The following is a 22,748-nucleotide window of genomic DNA, read 5'->3' as shown; positions in this document are numbered from 1 at the left end:
TTGCGGCAACACAATGGCATGAGCCTTTATTCTTTTCATGGCCTTGGATGCAACCAGTGTCAAAGGACAAAGCTTGGAGGACTTTTGTACGACTTGTCCACCCATTCCAGAGATTTCGAACTTTGAATGTTCGAATGGAAGTTTCAACCGTTTTTGAACTTTCGAGGAAATGAAAGTTCTTTCCGAGCCCTGATCAATAAGGGCTCTCAGTTGAAATAATTCCCCTTCGTGTTCGACTGCGACCATAGCAGTAGGAAGGAGAATTTGGTTATCATTGGCTGCATGCAATGATTGAACCGGTGCGTGTTTTGAACAACACGGTAGCTCGCTAGAACCGGAGCTGTTCTGCGTTTGTCGAACGGGAGATGTTGACTCAGCAGTTGTGTGCTGCACGTTTGGTGCATTCGTTCGCGGGGTGGAACGTTGAGCTTGTGGGCTCGCATGCAACAGCGTGTGATGCCGTTGATGGCATGTCGAACATGACCACTTGCTCGTGCACTCATTGATGATATGAGTGCTGCTAAGGCAGTTTGTACACAGCTTAGCTTGTTTTACGAATTGTGTCCGGTTTTGCACAGACATTCGTTTGAATCGTGGACAAAATCTAATAAGGTGCGGGGAGTTGCAACATTGGCAAGTTTCCTTTTAGATTCTGCCACAAGGGTTTGCGTCCTGTTGAAGGACCTGTTTTGCGCAGAATTTTGATGAGCGACTGGTTTTTGTTTGCATGGTTGAAGCCTATTGACTCTTTCAACGACTTCATATCTCGAGGTGAGAAAGTCATTCATTTGTGACCATGAGGGTAGATCTCTTGGAGAAGAGAGAGACTGTTCCCAAAGTGACAGGGTTGTTTCGGGGAGCTTAGATGAACAAATGTACACCAGAATCGGATCCCAACTGTCTGTCGTAACTCCTTGGGAGTGAAGGACGGATAGGCAGTTGATTGTATTTTGCAATTTCTGAAGTTGCTCACTGTTTTCGGATGGAATAGTGGCAAGAGTCAGTAAGGATTTTATCTGGTTGTCAACCAGGATCCGCTTGTTTTCGTATCGTGACCGTAAAGCTTCCCAGGCAAGGTCAAAGTTATCATCGCTCAACGCATATTGCTTGACGATGGAGCCGGCTTTTCCTTGCGTTTTGTACCGGAGATGGTACAATTTCTGAGAACGGGAGAGCCTTGGGTGGTTAATATACACCGCTGTGAACATATCACGAAAAGCGGGCCATTCTTCATAGCCACCATAAAAGGTCTCCGTGTCGCATGCTGGGACTTTGAGGTAAATATTTGCCTCAGCCGAGTGTTGTTCCACGCGGGATGGTGGACTCGGTGTTGCCATCATTTTGATCAATGAAAGTTGATCGGCAATCTTTGCTTTTGTCATTTCATACGTATCAAGGCAGGCGGATTGTTTGCCTTGTACTGAACTCTTAAAATCTTCATGGAAACTTTCGTCTGGTTTCGAAAATACCAGATCGTAAACCGATTGAAGTCATGCCCAATAATCATCTAGTGATTTGTTCTTTATCATGAGATACGATTCAGTGTGATCCTGAATCGGTGCTTCGTTGAATTTTGCACAGTATCTCATCAGATTGTCACTTTCCGCGATGAACTTTTGCGCGGATGGGTCAACTGATTTGGATTTCCGGCGGGGGGATGTTGACCTTTCCTTGGCCGTTTCTTCCTTTGGGCCACCTTTTGGTTTTGTCCCGGTTTCGGACACTTTTGGGGGACTGAGAGGCATTTTATGCAAACTTTTGGTTTCTCACTAAAAAAACCGAGTAAAATATTTTTACGCTCAGAGAACGTTCGCAAAATTCGAAGATGGAAAACTCTTCGTGCCACAGAAATTTAAAAAAAGGCAATTTAAATTGGTGGCGGTGTTTGTTTTTTTTTTTTGAAAAATGGAGTCAAGCACGGACAACGGGACGTTCCTTATATAATTTAAATCCGCGAAATTCGGATTTCAATAGTATGTATAATGTTTTGTAAAAACAAAAAATATAAAACTTAAAAAAAAAATCACAAACACTTTTCACTTATATATACGTGTAAATATACGTGTGGAAATAAACGTGTATTTGTAAATAACTGGTATATATAGGTATGTATATATTAGAAAATAATAATATGTACTTGAAGTTTGTACGGATATTTTTTTTTGAAAGTTCCTATAGGGAGAAAATATCTCAAACTTAATTTTGTACGCCAGAATAAGTACAAATGTACGTGCGCAATATACAAACGTATGTATGTATATATATTTGTTTGTGCGAACGTATGCACGAGAATCAGATGAGCTTCTCTGTTTATGTTTACAAACAGAAGAGTTTGTTTTGATTCGCTTCCTCGTCGCTTTAATGTAGCGTTTCTTTTGTGAAGCTGAGTGCGCTTGATTGCACTGTTGGGTGAGTGCAGCAAAGAAAGATGAAAAAATTGCAAATATGAGAGAGGTTGATAAATTTGATCAGCAGTACACAACTCTCGTTGCTAATGTAGCTATACGTGCTGGGAAAATGTCGCTGGAAGAGCGACTTGAACGTGTGAGTAAACACGTATGATGTTCTCAGAGTGGATAAATAGGAATGTTGGAAAAGCAACTTGAAATTATTTGTACATGTATGTAAGTATGTGCATACTAGTGTTGGGAACTATCGAATGAAAACTATCGAGTTATTCGATAGTTCATTAATTTTCATTCATTCGATAGTCATTTGAAATTCGTTCATTACAATTTTTTCGAATTACTAGTTTTAGGTATGAATGATTCGTTCATTACTATTTTTTCGAATTACCAGTTTTAGGTATGAATGATTCGATCACTACTATTTTTTCGAGTTACTAGTTTTTGGTATGAATGATTCGTTCATTACTATTTTATCGAACTACTAGTTTTTGGTATGAATGATTCGCTCATTACTATTTCTTCAAATCGTTCGTTCTATTTAAATTTAAATAATCGACAAACGTTTTAAGTGTGGTAATTATTAAAAAACTTTAACTGAGGAAGTGCTTTTAACTATTTAATTTGTGTAGATTGGGAGTTTTTTTATCAAAAATGGCAATGAAGTTAAATGCCATATATGCAAAAAAAATTTAATTTTTCTGGCAACACATAAAATTTAAAAGACCATCTACGCCGTAAGCATCCGTCTTCCTCAGAACAAAGGAATATAACTTCAGGAGAAATTGTGCCAGTAATTTCAAAAGAGGAACGTAGTTCTACTTCTCTTTTTCTTCAACTACTGCAGTGAGTGCAGCGCGAAGTTCCTTAACAATACCTGCCGAAGACATTTCCAATAGTGGATGTTTGAGAAGAAGACTGTTCAAACAAAATTATTTGTTACCAGCACACGTTCTGAGCTCTCAGAGCAAGAAAAATATAACATTGATGAGTCTCTTTTAAAGATGATTATAAAAGATTTGCAGCCGCTTTCCATCGATGACAATGTAGGATTTACAGAATATACAAAAAAGCTTCAGCCATTATATTCCTTGCCAAACAGAAACATTTTATCAAATACAATGCTACCTTTTAAATACAATGAAGTAAGAAAGAAACTACATGACTTGCTCAACATTGTAACACATATTTCAGTTACAAGTGATATGTGGACTTCTGGTAGTCAAAAATCTTTTTTGTCAGTTACTAGTCATTTCGTTCGGGATAACAAAACGATTTCTGCAGTTTTATCAACAAAGGAAATCTTAGGAAATCATACCTCCCAAAATATAACTACAGAATTGAAGTTAATATTTGATGAGTGGTCGGTTTTTGACAAAATAGTTGCTATAGTAAGTGATAACGGGGCTAATATTAAAAAGGTTTTAATTGAAATGCTACAGAAGCACCACCACCCATGTGTAGCGCACACATTAAATATATGTGTAATTGATGTCATCAAAGCTGTTCCATAAGTTACTGTCCTGATAACCAACTGTCGTGCCATAGTCACTTACTTTAACCATAGTTCTCAAGCGATGAAAAAATTAAAAAGTATGCAAAAGCAAATGGGTGTTACTGAACTGATGTCCCTACCCGGTGGAATTCCACCCTTATAATGATGGAGCGCATATGCTTGGTAAAAGAACCACTCCCTGCCAAATGCTCCTGATTTCCTCAATTGATCAGAATGGGAAACATTGTTGGATTACACTAACCTTTTCAAGCCCATAGAGGCCACGACAACCGAATTGTCAGGAGAAAATTATCCCACGATATCACTGGAAGTGCCTCTAATCAGAGTCTTCAATACGCAGTACGAAATCGCAAAATGAAAACTGTAGAGGGAGAAAGTTGGAAGAGCAGATTGTTAGATATAGTTTGGAGACGATTAGGGCAGTTGGAGTCTGACAAAATGTGCGCCAAATCGACATTCCTAGATCATAGGTTTAAAAAAATTTGCTTTTGGAAATGAAAATAAGGCAAATAATACAACAAATACAAATAATACGGCAACAAAACACAAGTGTTCCTACCAACACCCCAAGAGAAGTATCGGTCGATAAAAGCGAAGTATCTCTCTGGGACCTTCTCGATGAAAGAGTTGCTGAAGCAAAAACAATTTGTCAAAACGCGCCCAATGTCATTGCAAATATTCAGTTGGAGCAATATCTAAGGCAAAATTTTGTTGATCGATCAAATAATCCTCTAGACTATTGGAATCGTAGCCAGTCAACATTTCCAGAACTATATATGTGACCCGTCCTAAAAAAAGGTGGCTTATGACTCAAAAAAAAAAAAAATGTTCCACTTTTTTTCTGGTTTCGATAGTTTTTTTATCTTTAACAGCTGTTTCTCGCAATTTCTTTTTTGAGTCATAAGCCACCTTTTCATAGGCCCGGTCACATATGCTTTCGAGAAAATATTTATGTATACCCGCACCATCGGTTCCGTCAGAACGAGTTTTCTCGAAAGCAGGGCAAATAATTAACGACAGCAGAAACTGACTTAAAGGAGATAAACTAGATATAATATTTTTCAACAGCAATTTAAACATTGAAGGTATTTTTCATGTCAACTCGATGTACATACTTGTATATGTATAAGTTAAGGCACTCAATAATGCCTCTGAAACAGATTTGAATAATACAGATAAAAATCCATTTTAAGTAATCTTCTTTCCTGTTGTTGTTTTTGTTATAGCGGCATAAAATCTCCCCGCAGGTTTGGGGGAGTACTGATATATTGGCCATATGAAGTGGTGATACCAAAAAAACTCAGTGGGTTGCGAACAAAGGTCATTTGCATATCATGCATGCACTTTGCAGAACATGTAACAAAGGCATTTAAATTGAATATTTTCATTATTTACACCATTTTAGTCATATTTAACATTTTTGTTACGTTCCAATGAAGCGTGATCCAGATACTGATAGAAATTTAACATGCAAATGCAAAAACAAATTGATCCATATGGTCACATTGTTGTTGCATTTGCATGTTAAATCTCTAGCTGTATCTGGATCACGTTTCATTGGAACACGACGTTTTTGGTCTTATATAGGTTTGTTCTTTAGCTACCCCGGGGGGTAACTAAAACGATCCAGAAATTGTTCTTTTGGCCTCTGGCTAGCTAAAGAGCAGTTCAAATGAATGAATGAAAGAATGAATGAAAAAATTCATTCGATAGTTAAAATCATTCAGTAACTAACTATCGATAGTTGAATTCATTCGATAGTTCCCAACACTAGTACATACGTATGAATATTATACTTTTCTATATGCTGCGAAGCAGAAAAAATGATTTGGAAGTTGAACTGTATCGCCAAGTTCAACGCTCTGTGCGAACAACGGGGTAAATTTTTGCTGATGTTGTTCTTGCACAGTGGGTTTGAGTAGGCAAGTAAACTGCAATTTTTGTTGGTTGAATACATATTACATACATTTTACATATGTATATATTTATATATATAATTGGCGGATTTTGCCTATTGGTATAGCGGAATATTTTCTTCCAATTTTTGGTTGCAAAAAAGTTGCAGTAAAACCAACGGTAAGAAAATTTCCGCAATATTCATATATATACGTGGTATATGTTTTGCAGTTTACAAAAAATAATATAACTTTTGCGGAAAAAGTTGTATTATTTTCTGGTATTTTTTTATGGAAATTAAAAAAATTGCCTACTCACCAATTCTTGTATGTACTGCTTCTTATTGTGTTGTTGTTGCCTGGTCTGCTTGTTGTTGATGATAAGCTGGCTGTTGTTGCTGCTGCTTGGTTGCTTAGGTAAGATGATTTTTAATTTTTTATTTTTTGAGTTTCAAAATTTCATTTTCTCTTTTAAAAAACAATATTTCTGTGCATTTAAGTGTTTGTATTAATATATGTTTGTATGATGAGTGCGCCCACAATTTTCAAAAACTTTTTTTTTCTTTTGTGTTTTAAAGATCTTAAAATTTTTTTTCGCAATTTTTTTTTTCTTTTGTTTTTTGAATATGCTCAATTCTCTATTTGTATATATGTATATAAGCAGCTTTTAAACTTTGTGTTGTTTTTTTCCACACTTCCTTCACTCAGCTTTTATTCACTGTGTCTCCACTTTTGTATGTTTTGTTTTAAAAAATTTATATTTATTTTTCAAACGAACGAAAATTCGATTTTAATTAAATTTTTGTTTTAATTATAATTTTAGGGGTTGGGCCAAAGATGGCTGCGAAGGACCATGAACAAATGTGTGGTCTTTCTTCGCTACACTTAACACTTCCAATTAAAAGGGTCAATAGTTTTTCTTTAAAACGTTATAATGTTTCGCTATTTCTATTACTTTAATTATTATAAATTAATTTCAAACTTCAAAATTAAATATATATGTTTAAAGGTATTGAATATAAATGTTTTGTATATAACTATACAAAGGAGCGCATCCGCGATTGCCGATTGATAATGCTTGACTGACCTTCCCAAATATCGTTGACGACGATGGCAGTGGTCGCTCGTTGGTGTCTTCCACTTCGCCGCGCATGGCTGCGCATACGTATATTTTGACGCCGTCTAAATATTTGTGAAGGCGGCTTAGACTCTCTGTTTAATCTTCTCGAGCGTTTTCGTGATTCCCAGATGACCTCCACTTGGACCATTATGTAGCTCGTTGAGAACGTCAGGAATCCTTTTCCTGGGAACAACTATCAGTGTCTTCTTGCACTGGCCGTCCTCATTCTCCCATATTCGATACAGGCAACCGGATATCAATTGTAAAATATTCCACTGGGCCCAATATGACTTCACAATAGGACTTTCTGCTGACATCTCCTCTTTATTCAGTCTCTCATTTCGTTCGAGTCCGTGCACAATATGGGACAGATCTGAATCTTCTAGCTGACACTTCCTTAGTTGTTCCATGTCCCAGTCATCCGAACACGTCATAGTCATAAACCGAACATCTATAATGTCTTCCTTAGTCTCAGCTTTTGAACAGTGTTTACATTCCAAACTACATGGTCTTCGTGACATTGCATTAGCATTTCCATGGGTACTACCTTTTCGATGCTCAATGGAAAAGTCATAGCTTTATAGTCGGTCGATCCACCGTGCCAATTGACCTTCTGGGTTACGGCACTGCAGGAGCCATTTCAACGCTGCGTGATCTGTCCTGGCGCGGAATCGCTGCCCGTAGAGGTGTTTATGAAAATGTTTAATGCACTCTACCAATGCTAATAGCTCTCTCCGTGTAACGCAATAGTTCCTCTCTGGTTTTCCAATTGATCGGCTGTAATATGCAACTACGTTCTCCTGTCCATCGACCAGTTGTGATAAAACGCCTCCTATAGCATATCCACTCGCATCGGTATCTAGAATAAACGTTGCTTCTGGAATCGGATATGCCAACATTAGAGCAGTGCACAACCGCTCTTTTAATGTTTGGAAAGCCAATTCTTGCTCTTTTTTCCACTGAAAAGCTTTATTTTTTCTTGTAAGCTCGTGAAGGCTATGGGCTACGCTGGAAAAGTTTGGTACAAATCGGCGGTAATATGTGCACAGCCCCAGGAAACTTCTTAATTCATGCAAGTTCTGTGGTCTTGGCCAATCTTTTACAGCTTCTGTTTTTTCATTCGCAGTACAAATAATTTACTTCCTTTTTAAACAACGAACACTTTTTGGGACTTAGTTTCAGACCAGCGCCAGCTATTCTCTGGAAAACTTCCTCTAAGTTTTTAAGATGTTAATCAAAGTTCTTGCCCAATACGATAATGTCGTCCAGGTACACCAAGCATGTTTTCCAATGTAGTCCTTTCAATACCTGATCCATGAGTCTCTCGAAAGAAGCTGGTGCATTACAAAGTCCAAAAGGCATCACTGTAAATTGCCAAAGACCATCACCAACACTGAAGGCTGTTTTCTCTTTGTCTTCCTCCTTCACCTCCACTTGCCAGTAGCCGCTTTTCAAGTCCAGTGTGGAAAACCATTTCGTACCAGATAGGGAGTCCAGAGTATCGTCAATTCTTGGCAATGGTTAGCTATCCTTTTTCGTAACGTCGTTCATTTCTTGCACGATTTGACTTAAAACTTCCCGCTTCGCAAGTGGAACACTACGAGGAGCTTGACGGATCGGCCTCGCATCTCCAGTGTCAATTTGATGTTTCACAACTTTGGTGCGGCCTGGTTTGAAGCCATTCTGGTCAAATATATTCGCGTAGTTTAGGAGCAGTTGTTTTGCTTTACTCTGATAATCTTCCTCTAGCTCCTCCGTCCATGCCATGATGTCGTTTGAAAGATCATTGTTGCTGGTTGGAACGTGCTCCTCGAGCTGTTCACAGTTAATAATTACATCAGCCTCTTGACATCTTCCCAATATAGCTCCTTTGGTAAGTTTGATTGGTGAATTGAACTCATTGAGTACTCTTATCGGAAAACGTCCATCTTGTTTTGTCATAGCCAGGGTTTTCCCTACAAGAACATTCGGTGTTGATTTGTTTGCTGCTTCGACAACCCACAATTTGTTTGTCCCACACTCTCCATCAACTTTTGCCCAGATGACTGCTTCTGATTTTGGTGGTATTTGCTGATTCTCTTCCACCATCACTCGTTTACTGCTGTAGCCTCTCGTAGCCGAAATTAAGTGGCACATCCATGTTCTTATATCGCATAATCTTGCTTTGCATATTGATCTTGATGCCTTGGTCGATTAAGAAGTCCACTCCGATTATGATTTCATCAACAATTTCCGCCTCTATAAAATTGTATACTTCCGTGACGTTCCCAATTGCGACTTCACATACTACTTCTCCTAGGACCGTGGTGTCTTCTCCAGTGGCTGTACGCAATCTTGCTCCATGCAATGGTCTTATCTTCTTGTTGACTAATTCCGCTCGAATAATGGAATGAGATGCACCCGTATCTACAGTCAGTAAACGTTCCTTTCCATCCACATGTCCTCCTACAGTAATATTGTTTGACCTTCTTCCGATTTGCGAGATTTAGAATATGGGGCATTCAATTGGGGGAGCCAGCTGGCGCCTCTTGCGGCTGACTCGCTTTAGTTTAACGATTGAGTGGACTTGGAGATTTGCTCATCTCCTTCAGCTCTGCGTTTACGGCCACCCACATTGTTGGAACTATTGGAATTGCTACTGCAATGACGTGCAATGTGACCTGGGTTACCGCACTTGAAACATTTCATAACTCCGGCATTTTGCTGTTGTGATCCCTTCAGAGCTTCCAAAATTGTATCTACCCACTCTGGCCTTTCTACTTTCACACGATGAGCTTGTATGCTGAGTCAATGCATGGAATACCGTTTCAGAAAATGTTTGCTTTGGGTTCGCATATGTGGCTCGCTCCGTTTCGACGTCCCGTATGCCATTTATAAAGCTCTGAATCTTCACTCTTTCCGTGTATTCCACGGGTGCATCCGCATTTGCAAGATGAGCCAATCTTTCAATGTCCGAAACAAACTCCTGCAAAGTCTCGTTAGCTTTTTGGTAGCGGTTTTGCAATTCTATTTGGTAGATCTGTTTTCTGTGTTCGCTTCCGTATCTTCGTTCTACAGCAGCCATCAATGCTTCGTAACTGTTACGTTCATACTCTGGGATGGTCTGTAGGATCTCAGCAGCTGGTCCTTTTAAAGCCACGAACAATGCTGCAACTTTATCTTCGGTATTACAATTGTTCACTGCTGCGGTCTTCTCAAATTGAAGCTTAAAGACCTGGAAAGGAACAGAACCGTCAAAGGATGGTGTTTTTACCTTTGGATTGCTTGCTGAAACAGCTGGGCGATGTAATTGCAACTCCTGTATACGACCTCTCAAAGCATCCACCTCGGCTTCGATTTTTTCCTCAAACTGCATTATTTTCTCGTCCATACGCGCTTCGAGTTTTGATGATATACGCGCCTCCTGCGCTTCGAGTTGTACTGTTATGCGTGCCTCTTGTTCTTTCAGTTGTGTTTCCATCTTTGATGTTATTCGTGTCTCTTGGGATTCCATCTGTGATGACAAATACGTTTTCTCTTCTTCTAGTTGAGATGACATATACGTTTTCTGTTCTTCTAGTTGAGATGCCAGTTTAGATGTTATATCTGTCTTTTGCGATTCCAGTTGAGAAGCCACTGTCGATGTTTGAGCAGATATTGCAGCCAAAATCATGTTCAAGTCTGTGCTCGTAACTGCCTGCGTAACTGTCTCTGCCATTTTTGTTGTTTCCTCTCCTTCAAGATGAAAGTCATACTCTTCCACGTCAATTGCTTCTAATTCTATTGCCTCTCGTAGTCGTGCCTGAGGTTCGAGTTTAATGCCGGTTGTATTCAATCCACGGCTCTCCAACTCCTTCTTCAGTTGCTGGATCTTCAATTCACTGAACTTTGCCATGTCCTTGTTGTCCTCTGGAATTTATTCAACAATTCCTCTTCTGACACCAATTGTTACGAATTTGCTGCAAATCCTCTTATTTGCGAGGTTTGTATCGCTAAACTGTAGAATAAATAAATCCAATATTGAATAATGGAAAAATGGCCTTTATTAAAATACTTCACAATAAGGCAAGGTCCACACGAGGCTACGCGTCATAGACGCGTACAAGATATTTCATATAGCTACAATTTCTCTACGCCTCAAGATCTGCACATGAAGCTACTTTCGAGCGTCGCTACAAAAAGCAAACAATTATTGAAAAAAATAAAAAAATTTAATTTCTTCAGCTATATCCGTCCCCGAAACCAAAGGAAAATAGGTATTAAACGTTGTTTGCATCCCCGTGCCTTTATATATTATGAAAGGCAATTTTAACCCACCGCGGACTAGAGAAAAGGGTGATTTCTAGTTTCCAACACTTTTTAGCCTTTTAAATGCTTCAACAATGTCTAACCAAGCTGTTGTGGTGTTTGGTACCCTTTTTCGCTTTGGTAATATACCTTTCACGCACTTTTATTAACTAAATTATACTTATTAACTAATTACACAAATTTGCATACAAAAAAATGTACACAAACATCTTGTTCTTCCTTTTTTTCAAGCGTACGTACGCTCAGCGACCAACATTGCTGTATGCTTAGCTACACGAATATTTCATGCTTTGTCGCTTTCATGCAGCTCTCCATTCAAATACATGTGTTCGGCATCAAAGCGTACAAATTTCTCCTGCAGCGTCTATGACGCGTAGCCTTGTGTGCACCTTGCCTAAAACTCAAACTGTGCAACGAATAGCTTAATAACCAAACTGATAGCTTAAATGAAACTGACTTTCAAAATAATACTGCTATTGCTCGCTAGATATCGTCTTAGTCGTAACTGCTTGACAACTCAAATCAAACTCAAGTCAGACTACTCCGCTTTTGCTGCTTTTATACTCTTTTCTGCTTCGTTGGGATATTCCAGATGTTTCTCTTTGTAGAATGTTCTACTTGTTTAGCCTAGTAATTGAGCTATATATATGTATACCTATTTGTAGTTTGTAGACTCTCACATAGGCATATGCGTGTACATATGTGAGTAATACTCTTACTGTTGACTAACTATGTACATCTGTGTGTGAGTTACCTCTTCGTTGCCTTGTATGTATGTGGGTAAACGACGGTTAATGTGTTTATGTGTATTTCCCCGCTGCGTGTATGTAAATGTTGCTTGTCGTAATGTGTACATAATGATTTATTTATTTACGCACATATTGCTTAGAATCACCCTAGCGATGTGATGTGAGTATCACTTAGTGATTCTAATATTCGTGACAATATGTAAAATTCATCGATTGAAACAATTTTGATTAAATTATATCGCGCCTTTAATCTGCTATTTTCAACTTATGCAGATTATACTTATTTTATTGAGTTTTTCGATTTACTTTTTTTGTATACATGTTCTTAACGATTTTTTTGTCAATTTTTTACCGTTAATTTTAACAACTTCGCTTTCACCGAATTTTACTTAGTTAATTTGCTTGTTTTTCATATTTTTTCTTATGCATGGAATCCTTTCTATCGATTGTTATTAAATATTTTTTTCAATGGTTTCGTCTATTCCTATTATTCAACAGGAAAGCATTTTTTGGTTCGTTTATTCTAAATATTTCTTATTTGCATTACACCCTTTAAATTTTTTCTATCAATATTTTTTTTTATATTTTCTTCTTTATATTACAGATCTGTGGATTTTATCCATCACAACATTAAAAATAAATATTTTAAACACTGAAGAGGTTGCCAAATTTATCCACTATTTTTTCCATCGCTGTTTTTTGAAATATGTAAGTTTTTATCGATTTTAATTTATTTTATTTATCGATTTATTTTATAAACTTTTATCGTGCAAACATCTACAATTTTATTCGACTCTTTCCTTCCTATGTAATTGACAAAGGCAAAGTTTTTCGATAATTTATATAAAGTTTTTTATCGATTATTCTTATCGACATAATTTTTATTGATTTTTAATTAATTAATCAATCTGTGTCTTTTTTCGAATCTTTTAATTGTTGTGAATTATTTTTCTTTGATATTTTCCTTGATTCACATTTGTTTCGATCCTTCCATGCTTGCCATACGGTGTCATTTCCATTGCTTCTTATACATTTTTTAAGGTTTTGTTTATTGCTTCTTATTTAAGACCTGTGATTTTGTATCGATTCTTCACAATCTTTTTCATAGACTGTTTCAATTATTTTCAACAATCGCTTTTTATTTTAAAAATTGGAAGTTTTTATGGATATTTTTATTGTTAATGCAATTTTATAATTTTTTTCTTTTTTATCGATATATTGCATTAATTTTTTCATCGAATATTTTTTGGTTTTTGTATATTACAAAAATGTTACATTTTGTTGAGAATTTTCTACATATCGCTTCTACTCCGAACGTATATCTTAATAGATATATCTTCTGTACGTGCTTTTGTCAGAACTCCTTCTAAATGACTCAGTAGATTGTGATGAAATTTTGTGTGTGTGTTCAAGAGGGTTTGAGAATGCTGTGGATTTGCAACTTGGTCCGGGAAGTGGACCAGGGACCGACTAATTGTAAAAAGTAGTATTTATGGTGCCGCACGCTTGAAATTCAGCACAGGAGTACCTCCTTGACAAAGATAATATTTAGGATATTTTGTAGTCCGGAAAGTGTACCAGAGGCTGATTTATTCTAATTAAAATAGTATATAGTGCGATTTGCTTGAAATTTAGTATAGGGGTACTTTCGTGAACAGCTCATTATTTGAGAAACTTTTCGGGAAGTGGACCAGGAGCCGACCTATTCCAAAATATCTTATTTATTGCGCAATTCGCTTGAAATTCTGTACAGGGTACCTCTTTGACAAATATAATATTTGAGAAGCTTTTCATTCCGGGAAAAGGACAACGGACCGACGTATTCTATATGCAACAATTTATGGTGCGCTTTTTTGAAAATTGTTATATGGGTACTTCCTTTCTCGGAAAGTTGACCAGGATCTGACTTATTGTTATAAATCGTATTTATTGCGCGAGCCAGAAGAGTGTTCCTGTGAAGTTTCTTTGCGGGAAGCGGAACAGGGACCGATCTACTCTATCAAATACTATTCACTGTCCGATTTGCCTGAAATTTCGTATATAAGTAAACCTTTGTCTCGACGAGAATTTACGAAACTTTTTTTCAGGAAGTGGTAGACGGAGGGCCAACAGACGCGCACATAAACATAAATTCAGCGCGTCTCCAATTACCATCACCGCCAAAGATGTTGAGGACGCCATCGGTCATGCTAAACCATCCAACGCAGTGGGCCCAGACGGCATAGTCATGCCGATGCCTAAAAGCCTAGGGAAAGAGGGTTTCAAATATTTAGCACATGTCTTCAACCTGTCTCTTTCCACCTTTGTAATTCCCGAAAAAAATGGAAAATGGCCATGTGGTCCCTCTACTAAAGCCTGGGAAACCAGCTAACATAGGAGAGTCATATCGCCCGATATCTCTCCTATCGCCAGTAGCTAAGACGCTTGAAGCCATTTTGCTCCCCTAGTACAAAGTAAATTGGCAGCTATCCTGTCATCAGCATGGCTTTAGAAAACTCCATAATACCACCACCGCTCTAAATGCCATAACCGCCCAGATAAATTGCGGTTTAAATCAAAACCCCCACCATAAAACAGTACTCGTTGCGCTAGACCTATCAAAAGCTTTTGATGCGGTCAACAATGGCACGTTACTGCAAGACCTGGAAGGGTCTACCCTTCCCCATGTCTTAAAAGGTGGACCGCTAATTATCTGGGTGGTCGGCAGGCATCGGTGCAATTTAGAAACGAATCATCTAAACCAAGACGAATTAAAAAAGGGGTGCCACAGGGTGGTGTCCTATCCCCACTTTTGTTTAATTTCTACATATCAAAGCTACCTTAGCCACCAGAAGGAGTTACTATCGTTTCCTACGCCGATGACTGAACAATAATGGCCACAGGCCCAGGCCCACAGATCGATGAGCTTTCACCGACTAAATCCTCCGCGAGCTTATTTACAACATGGACGTCCCAAACGTCGACCATTTTGAACATCCACGTCGATGGCACTACGCTCCCCAATGCCCTACACCCCAAAATCTTGGGTGTGACGTTTGATCAGGATCTAAATTTTGGTGAGCATGCAGCCGCAATTGTACCGAAATTCCAGAGCCGTAATAAAATCATCAAAACTGTTGCTGGCAGTACTTGGGGAAAATATAAAGAAACGCTCATTACCACTTACAAAGGAATTGGCCAACCGATTGCATGCTACGCGTCCCCGATATGGTCGCCAAGCCTGAAGACCGCTCACTGGAAGAAGCTACAGGCCTGCCAAATTCTGCGCTCAGAACCGCCACGGGTTATCTTCCTATGTCTCCAGAACACCATCTACATAATGAGGTGAGAATACTCTCCATCAGGGATAGAAATGATGTGCTAACCAAACAGTTCCTGTTGAATATCTAGAAACCTGGGCATCCCAACAGACATCTGATTGATGAGCCAACACCGCTCAGGGGCTTAAGGAGTCATCTCCGTAAGCATTATGCGGAAATACGGCACCTGAGAACTCAGACGTATGAAGCCAAAAAACACAAGCAGGTCCTCATCGAACTCCACAAACAGGCGTGCCCGGTGAAAACAGTACTCAAAGAACAGTACCTCAAACTTACGGAAGAGTAACGCATACTCCCCAGGGAAACGCGAGTCACTCTAGCTCGACTTCGATCTGGATACTATAACAGAATCAATCTTACCTATCCAGAATCAACCCCGACATACAAAATGTATGCCCCGCTTTCAATGTGTGCCCAGATGACACCAACCATCTCTTTAGTTGTAATGTGGAACCAACGCCTATAACACCCCTCCCATTATGGTACATCCCTGTTGAAACTGCAAGTTTCCGTGGACTCCCGTTAGAGGGCATTGATGACAATTAGTGATTGGTTGCACCTATTGGATGTGGCGAAGCACTGCAACAACAACAACAACGGGATGGACAAGAAGGTCGCATGTGGTCATAACAGATCATTCCCGAGATGGTCGGGCTTGGTACCGGAACGTACCGGATCTGCATCCGGGAAAGGACCATCAACGACGACAACACTCCCCAAGGCCTACGGGAAGTGTCCTTATCACTTCAACAAAAACAACACTATCTTTTGCCATTCCTATTATTATATTATTTTAATTAATTAATTGCATGCAATTAAAAATTCTTTTTTTTTTTTTTGGCTTTGGTGTATTGACCATATTGGCAGAGCAGTCACGTTGGAAACTATTTTTTAATGCCAAAGAAGTATAACTTCTCACGCATGGGCTTGCGACGGATCTAGCAAATGCGGACGCAACCATGGAATACACCGAAAGGGTAAAAATTCAGAGCTTTGTTATTAATGGAATACGAGATGTTGAAACGAAGCAAGCGATATACGCAAATCCAAAGCCAATATTTGCTGAAACAGTATCCCATACGCTGACTCAGGAAACAGCATCGCTTCTGTGTAAACCAGTTTTCAAAGCGCGCCGTGTGGACGTAGAAAGGCCAGACTGGGTGAACACAATATTGGAGGCGCTGAAAGGATCGTAAAAGCGGAGTAATAGAGTAATCAAATGCGGGAAGCCTGGTCACCTGGTCACACAGGATCGATATGCAGAGAAGGATTAGGACGAGGATGTGCCACTTAACTTCAGTTTGGAAAAATGGTTCAGCAGTAAGCGAGTGCTGGTGAAGGAGATTCCACAGAGACCACAAAAGTTAAAGAAATTAGATCGGGCAAAGTTGATGGAACGAATGGGCCAAGCAAAGCAAAATCAAAGATACCTGCGAGAGAAACACTGGCATTGACAAAACCAAATCAACGCACTAAAACGAAGAAAAGAATTTCACAGAGAGAATGCAAGGGTAGTTTCAAGCCGGGGCGCACTACTGTTGTGAACCGTCAAGACGACACTAATGATGCAAAATCAATCTGTCAAGATCAAGCTCTGCGAAGTAGTTCATTGGCCAAGCAACAGAGTGTGAGGGAACGGTCCAGGATAATAAGTAGCAGGAGGAAACGCAGGTACGGCAAGAACAATAATTCGGAAGGTTTCCTGGATGGAGATTTGGTACTGCTATACAACCCTCACCGGCGGAAATATGTTCCATCCAAATTTTGGTGCAGTTGTGAAGGCCCGCACACAACCATTGGGAAACCACGAAATATAAGGGTTGTTCATTTGGAGAGGCTAGTAGCGGTTAGATTGAGAGATTTGTCTGATTGGGACGATCAGACTTAGGTGGAGGGCAGTGTGACGAATATTAGTATCACTAAGTGATACTCACATCACTAATCTGATACTAAGTAAATAAAGGCGCAACAACAATAAAGTAAGCTGCCACTCATGGTACGTAATCAAATCAATCATCATTTACACACATATGCACTTACAAGGCAACGAAGAGATACTCGCAAACACGTGTAATCATCAGCCGAAATAGTACTCACATATATACACGCATATGGCTATGCCAGAGGCTATAAACTAGAAATACACATGCATATAGCTGGTAACCAAGTAGTAGATTCTAGAAGCAGAAATGTCTAGACATTTGGAGGAATATTTTGCATTATTGAATACTGGAGTTATTTATTCATCAATTTAGCGATACGAACGTTAGTAGAAGGTGTAAAATAAGCGCAGTTCCCCAAAATTCGTTACATTGCTAATAAAACATATTGACAGAATTTTAAAATATAATATTTATTTATATACGACTAAATTTGGCTGATATGAAGTTAGTCATTTAAAGTTAATTAATTGAGGACCTAACTTGGGTTAAATTACTTAATTGCTAAATAAATAGGTGAAATGTGACATGAGATAATGCGAAGATATTTGACAAACAGATTTAAAGAAATAATGTTGCCATTGGATCTGTGTTCAGTGATGTCAAATTTGGCATGATTTAAATGCATGTTGTAATGGAAATGCATGTCATGCGTTGGATATAAAATCACAAGTGAAGATTGTATAAATTGATTTGAGTACAAGAGTGTATAATATAGGTCATTGTGAAGTTATATGCGTAGAAGGTGATATGATTTTATTCTTCAAAATTACATTAGATTAAATAGTATATGAATTGTTGTATTTTTAAACGTTCAATTTATTTTGAACAAATTAGATATGAAGTGTTAAGTCACAAATGAAGACTGTATGGTGTTATATGAATTTTACTTCTTTTTTGATAACAACCAATAATGTGATCTGGTATTGATTGTTATGAGACTAGAAGTTGATTTGAATTACTGATATGATTTAAAATACCTCTTAGAATGCAAAAATATGACGCTAGTTTGAAATTTGACCACAGTCAAAGCTGGCAAAGCTCATTGTAATGTTATATGCGTTGAGGTGATGTGATTTTATGCGTCGAAATGATTTCACATCATACATGGGATATGAAGTGATGTTTTGGGAATAGATAGCATTGGACAAGGCACTAGATCACGATTCTCTTCTATTCTAATATCTACCTTTAAGGCCTCGGGTTTTGATGTAATTTCTAATCTAATACCATCAGTTTTCATGACTACACAACAGAAATGGAATCTGTTACTCCAACCTCATGTCAGTACAGGCAAATGTGCTGTGAAATGATTTAAGTTGATGCGCTAAAAACCACTCACATGAATTTGGAACACAATTAAATGTGGTGTAAAGCGATAAGAGTTGAAATAATGCGATTTGAGTCCCTGACTTAAATTTGAAGAAATGAAGTGCGTTGTGATTTGATGTTTTAAACTGTAAAATTAGAAATCAGAATCAAGCATTGAAAATTTGATTTGATGTGATTATTAAGATTGGAATCACAAGATATTTTTATCACACTTACATATATTAGCTTCACTTCATTTTATATAACACTCCTTTGTTAACCCAAATTATAATAAAACAAAATGTTACGTATACGCACCGGTACCCGTCTTTACAGTTGGTTTGAATATGTCAATGTTTAAATATGCAAATTAAATGGAAGATTGTGTACGTTTGTAAATTTACTTTTTTCTATCAAACAATTCAATTTATTTATTTCCACATTGCAAGCCATTTACATAACGTTTTTGACATTTTCGGCAACCACTTGCAAGAAAAAAAAATTCCAATTAAAAGAATGAAAAAAAATAATATTTTTTACTTAAAAGAATAGTTGCAAAAAACCAAACACGTTTAGTCAAAAATATTTGCATTAACAAACAAAAAAATATTAGGTGATTTATTACAAAATTTAAATTAATTGAGAGTTTATTTATTTATTGCACCTGCGGAAATTACTATTTACATTGTCTTCCAGCTGAGTAGCTGTTGCTTGTGGCGGCTGCCTGTAGTTTTCATATTTTAATATCTCTTTATTGCTTATTTCTTTTTGTTGTGCACTTAAAAGGTCAACAATGAAACTAATTTGTTCGATTCGCAGCATAAAAACAACAACAATGCATTATTTATTGGTTTATATAAAATCTGTACAAAATTTATGCATTCTAAATTATTGTTCATTCACATCGTGGTTGTGTGCGAAAATTAACGATAACTAGAACTCAATGGGCGTTCATTAAAAGCCTTCGACAAAAAATTGACTGTCCTGACTTAAACATTGTTGTGAATTTATGAATAGACTAGCCTTTACCCGCGGCCCCGTCCGCAAGGAGAAAATAAAATATATGTGCTATTCACGTTAGCCTGCTTATCAAGTTATCTGTTTAAAAATTATTTTTGTCTAATGTATTTTATTTTTGTAATTTAATAAAAAAAAAGAAATAAATGAGAAGATAAGCTGAAAGGCACGCTTTTATGAATAGTACATTACAGTTTTTTCGAATTAAAAAAATACATTTTGTTTTTAAATAAAATTAACTGATATGAAAGGGGTGAAAGAATTACTACTCATAGAACAAAGGAGTGAAACTACAATTAGCTAAAACCAAAGAGAATTTTTTTGATGAAAATAGTGTTGCTTTTTCGGGTATTTAGTTGGTTAAAATATTACAAAAAGTGTAATTATAGTTATAACAGTTCCTTACACGATTATAGAACGAAAAAGCTGTGTTAGATTGAAGATAAAACATACCGAATTTTAATTACGAATAATTAGCAGCAAATCCACGGCCATAAAAGTTCATAATTTAAAAACGCATGGTAGGTATTTTATCGAATGAGTGAGTAAGACGTGTTTGTGTGGTGCTCTTAAAGTTTTTTCGCTTTTCCACTAAAAAACATACTGTAACGAATGTTAGCAGCACTGAGCGATGCTATCGTCTCTAAGCCGATGCTAACCAGTGACGTGAATGCACATCAATAATTCAATCATTATGTATCTACATAAACGAAACAATAACTGCGTCTACATATATGTACCATGTACGTATACGAGCAGCGGAGCGGCAATGCACAAACACATGCATATATCTTATCTGAGTTGTCACAAGAGAGAGCAATAATATGTGCACGTAGTTGTGGCTGGCGATTTTGTAGCCGAAAGTAACTAGTAAGTTCTGGAAATCGAAGAGCCTAGAAGTATGCAGCGTAAACTATAAAAGCGGCGCAGGCGAGTAAGAAGTAATTCAGTTTGAGTTGAGCTATCAATCAGTTTGATTAAGCACGCGATCTGGCGGCCAATAGTAGAGTTTCATTTGAGTTATCAATCAGTTTGGTTATTAAGGCAGCGAGTAGCAAAGTATAAGTGTATTGTGAAGTACTTTAATAAAGGCCATTTTTCCATTATTCAATATTGGAGTTATTTATTCAACAGTTTAGTGATTCGAACTTAGCAGAGGATTGCAAATTAGAGGATTTGCAAGTAAATTTCGTTACAATTGGTGTCAGAAGAGGAATTGTTGAATAAATTCTAGAGGACAACAAGGACATGGCAAAGTTAAGTGAATTGAAGATCCCGCAACTGAAGAAGGAGTTGGAGAGCCGTGGATTGAATACAAGCGGCGTTAAACTCGAATTTCAGGCACGGCTACGAGAAGCAATGGAAGCAGAAGGAATTGATGTGGAAGAGCATGTCTTTCATCTTGATGGCGAGGAGACAACAAAAATTGAAGAGAAGAACGAAACATCGCAGACGGTTACCAGTACAGACTTGAACATGATTTTAGCTGCAATATCTGCTCAAACATCGACAGTGTCATCTCAACTGGCAGAACAGCAGACATATATGGAATCGCAGGAGAACCGTATAACATCCAAGATGGAAGAACAGAAGACATATATGGCATCACAACTAGAATCGCAGGAGACACTTTTAACATCCAAGATGGAAGCACAAGAGGCACGTATAACAGAAATGTCATCACAAATATGTCATCACAGCTGGAAGAACAAAAGACATATATGGCAACCCAACTGAAAGAACAAGAGACACGCATAACAGAACAACTAGAAGCACAAGAGGCGCGTATATCATCAAAACTCGAAGCGCGCATGGACGAAAAAATAATGCAGTTTGAAGAAAAATTCGAGGCAGAGGTGGATGCGTTGAGAGGTCGTATACAGGAATTGCAACTTAATCGGCCGGCTGCTTCAGCGAGTAATACAAAGGTAAAAACTCCATCTTTTGACGGTTCTGTTCCTTTCCACGTCTTCAAGCTACAGTTTGAGAAGACCGCAGCAGTGAACAACTGGGATGCGGAAGATAAAGTTGCTGCATTGTTCGTGGCATTGTAGGGGCCAGCAGCGGAAATCCTACAGACGATTCCCGAAGGAGAGCGGAACAATTATGAAGCATTGATGGCTGCTGTAGAACGACGTTATGGAAGCAAGCATAGAAAACAGATATACCAAATGGAGTTGCTGAACCGCTTCCAGAGGCCTGGTGAAACATTGCAAGAGTTTGCGTCGGATATTGAAAGGCTAGCACATTTAGCGAATGCGGACGCATCCGTGGAGTACACTGGAAGGGTAAAGATTCAGAGCTTTATTAATGGCATACGGGACGTAGAAACAAAGCGTGCTACATACGCAAACCCAAAGCCAACATTCGTAGAAACGATGTCACAAGCTCTGATTCAGGAAACAGCGTCGCTTCTGTGTAAGCCAGTTTTCAAAGCACGCCGTGTGGAGGTAGAAAGACCAGATTGGGTAGACACAATTTTGGAAGCACTGAAGGGATCACAACAGAAAAATGCCGGAGTTATTAAATGTTTCAAGTGCGGCAACCCAGGTCACATTGCACGTCATTGCGATCTTGGTCCTAATAGTTCCAACACCACCCACATTGGCCGTAAACGCAAAGCTGGCGGAAATGAGCAAGAGCGTGTCGGATGTGAAGAACGAAAACTTGTCCCGGCTATTGAATGTCCTGTGATATCTGCGTCGCAGATTGATAGAAAATCGAGCAGTCCTACCGTCAGAGGGAATGTGGATGGCAAAGAACGAGTACTGACTGTAGATACGGGCGCATCTCATTCCTTGATCCGATCTGACTTGGTCAACAGGAGAGTAAAACCGTTACCTTTAGCAAAGTTGCGTACGGTCACTGGCGAGTATAACCAAGTTCAGGGAGAAGTGATATGTGAAGTAGTGATTGGAAGGTCATGGTTCTACACAAATTTGTTGTGGCAGAGATTGTTGATGAAGTTATATTGGGAATGGATTTCTGGGTTGACCATGACATCAAGATCGATATGCAGAGAAGGGTGATGCGTTATGAGAACCAAGATGTGCCACTTAACTTTAGTTTGGAAAAAGGGTTGAGCAGTAATCGGGTACTGGTGGAGAAGACTCGACGAAGGCCACAAAATTCAAAGGTAAAGGTTGATGGAACAAATAGGCCAAACAAATCAAAACCGAAGGTACCTG

At 38.3% G+C, this 22,748-nt stretch overlaps 1 protein-coding gene and 1 long non-coding RNA gene across 2 annotated transcripts in view; one reads left to right on the top strand and one right to left on the bottom strand.

The window, feature by feature from the left end:
* LOC137239394 (uncharacterized) overlaps positions 1-22,748 on the top strand; it is an 853,500-nt gene that overhangs the window by 389,922 nt on the left and 440,830 nt on the right. The gene's annotated exons all lie outside the window — the stretch shown is intronic.
* Positions 8,458-11,738, bottom strand: LOC137239056 (early endosome antigen 1-like). Its single transcript, XM_067763977.1, has 3 exons — positions 11,681-11,738; positions 9,679-10,912; positions 8,458-8,891 (listed from the first exon to the last, which is right to left on the bottom strand). The coding sequence occupies exons 2-3, from the start codon at positions 10,808-10,810 to the stop codon at positions 8,458-8,460; spliced, it is 1,566 nt and encodes a 521-aa protein (XP_067620078.1). The 5' UTR covers positions 10,811-10,912; positions 11,681-11,738.

This window comes from Eurosta solidaginis, chromosome 2, assembly GCF_040869045.1.
Source record: "Eurosta solidaginis isolate ZX-2024a chromosome 2, ASM4086904v1, whole genome shotgun sequence".
Classification (NCBI taxonomy): domain Eukaryota; kingdom Metazoa; phylum Arthropoda; class Insecta; order Diptera; family Tephritidae; genus Eurosta; species Eurosta solidaginis.
This window is presented reverse-complemented; position numbering and strand designations above follow the sequence as displayed.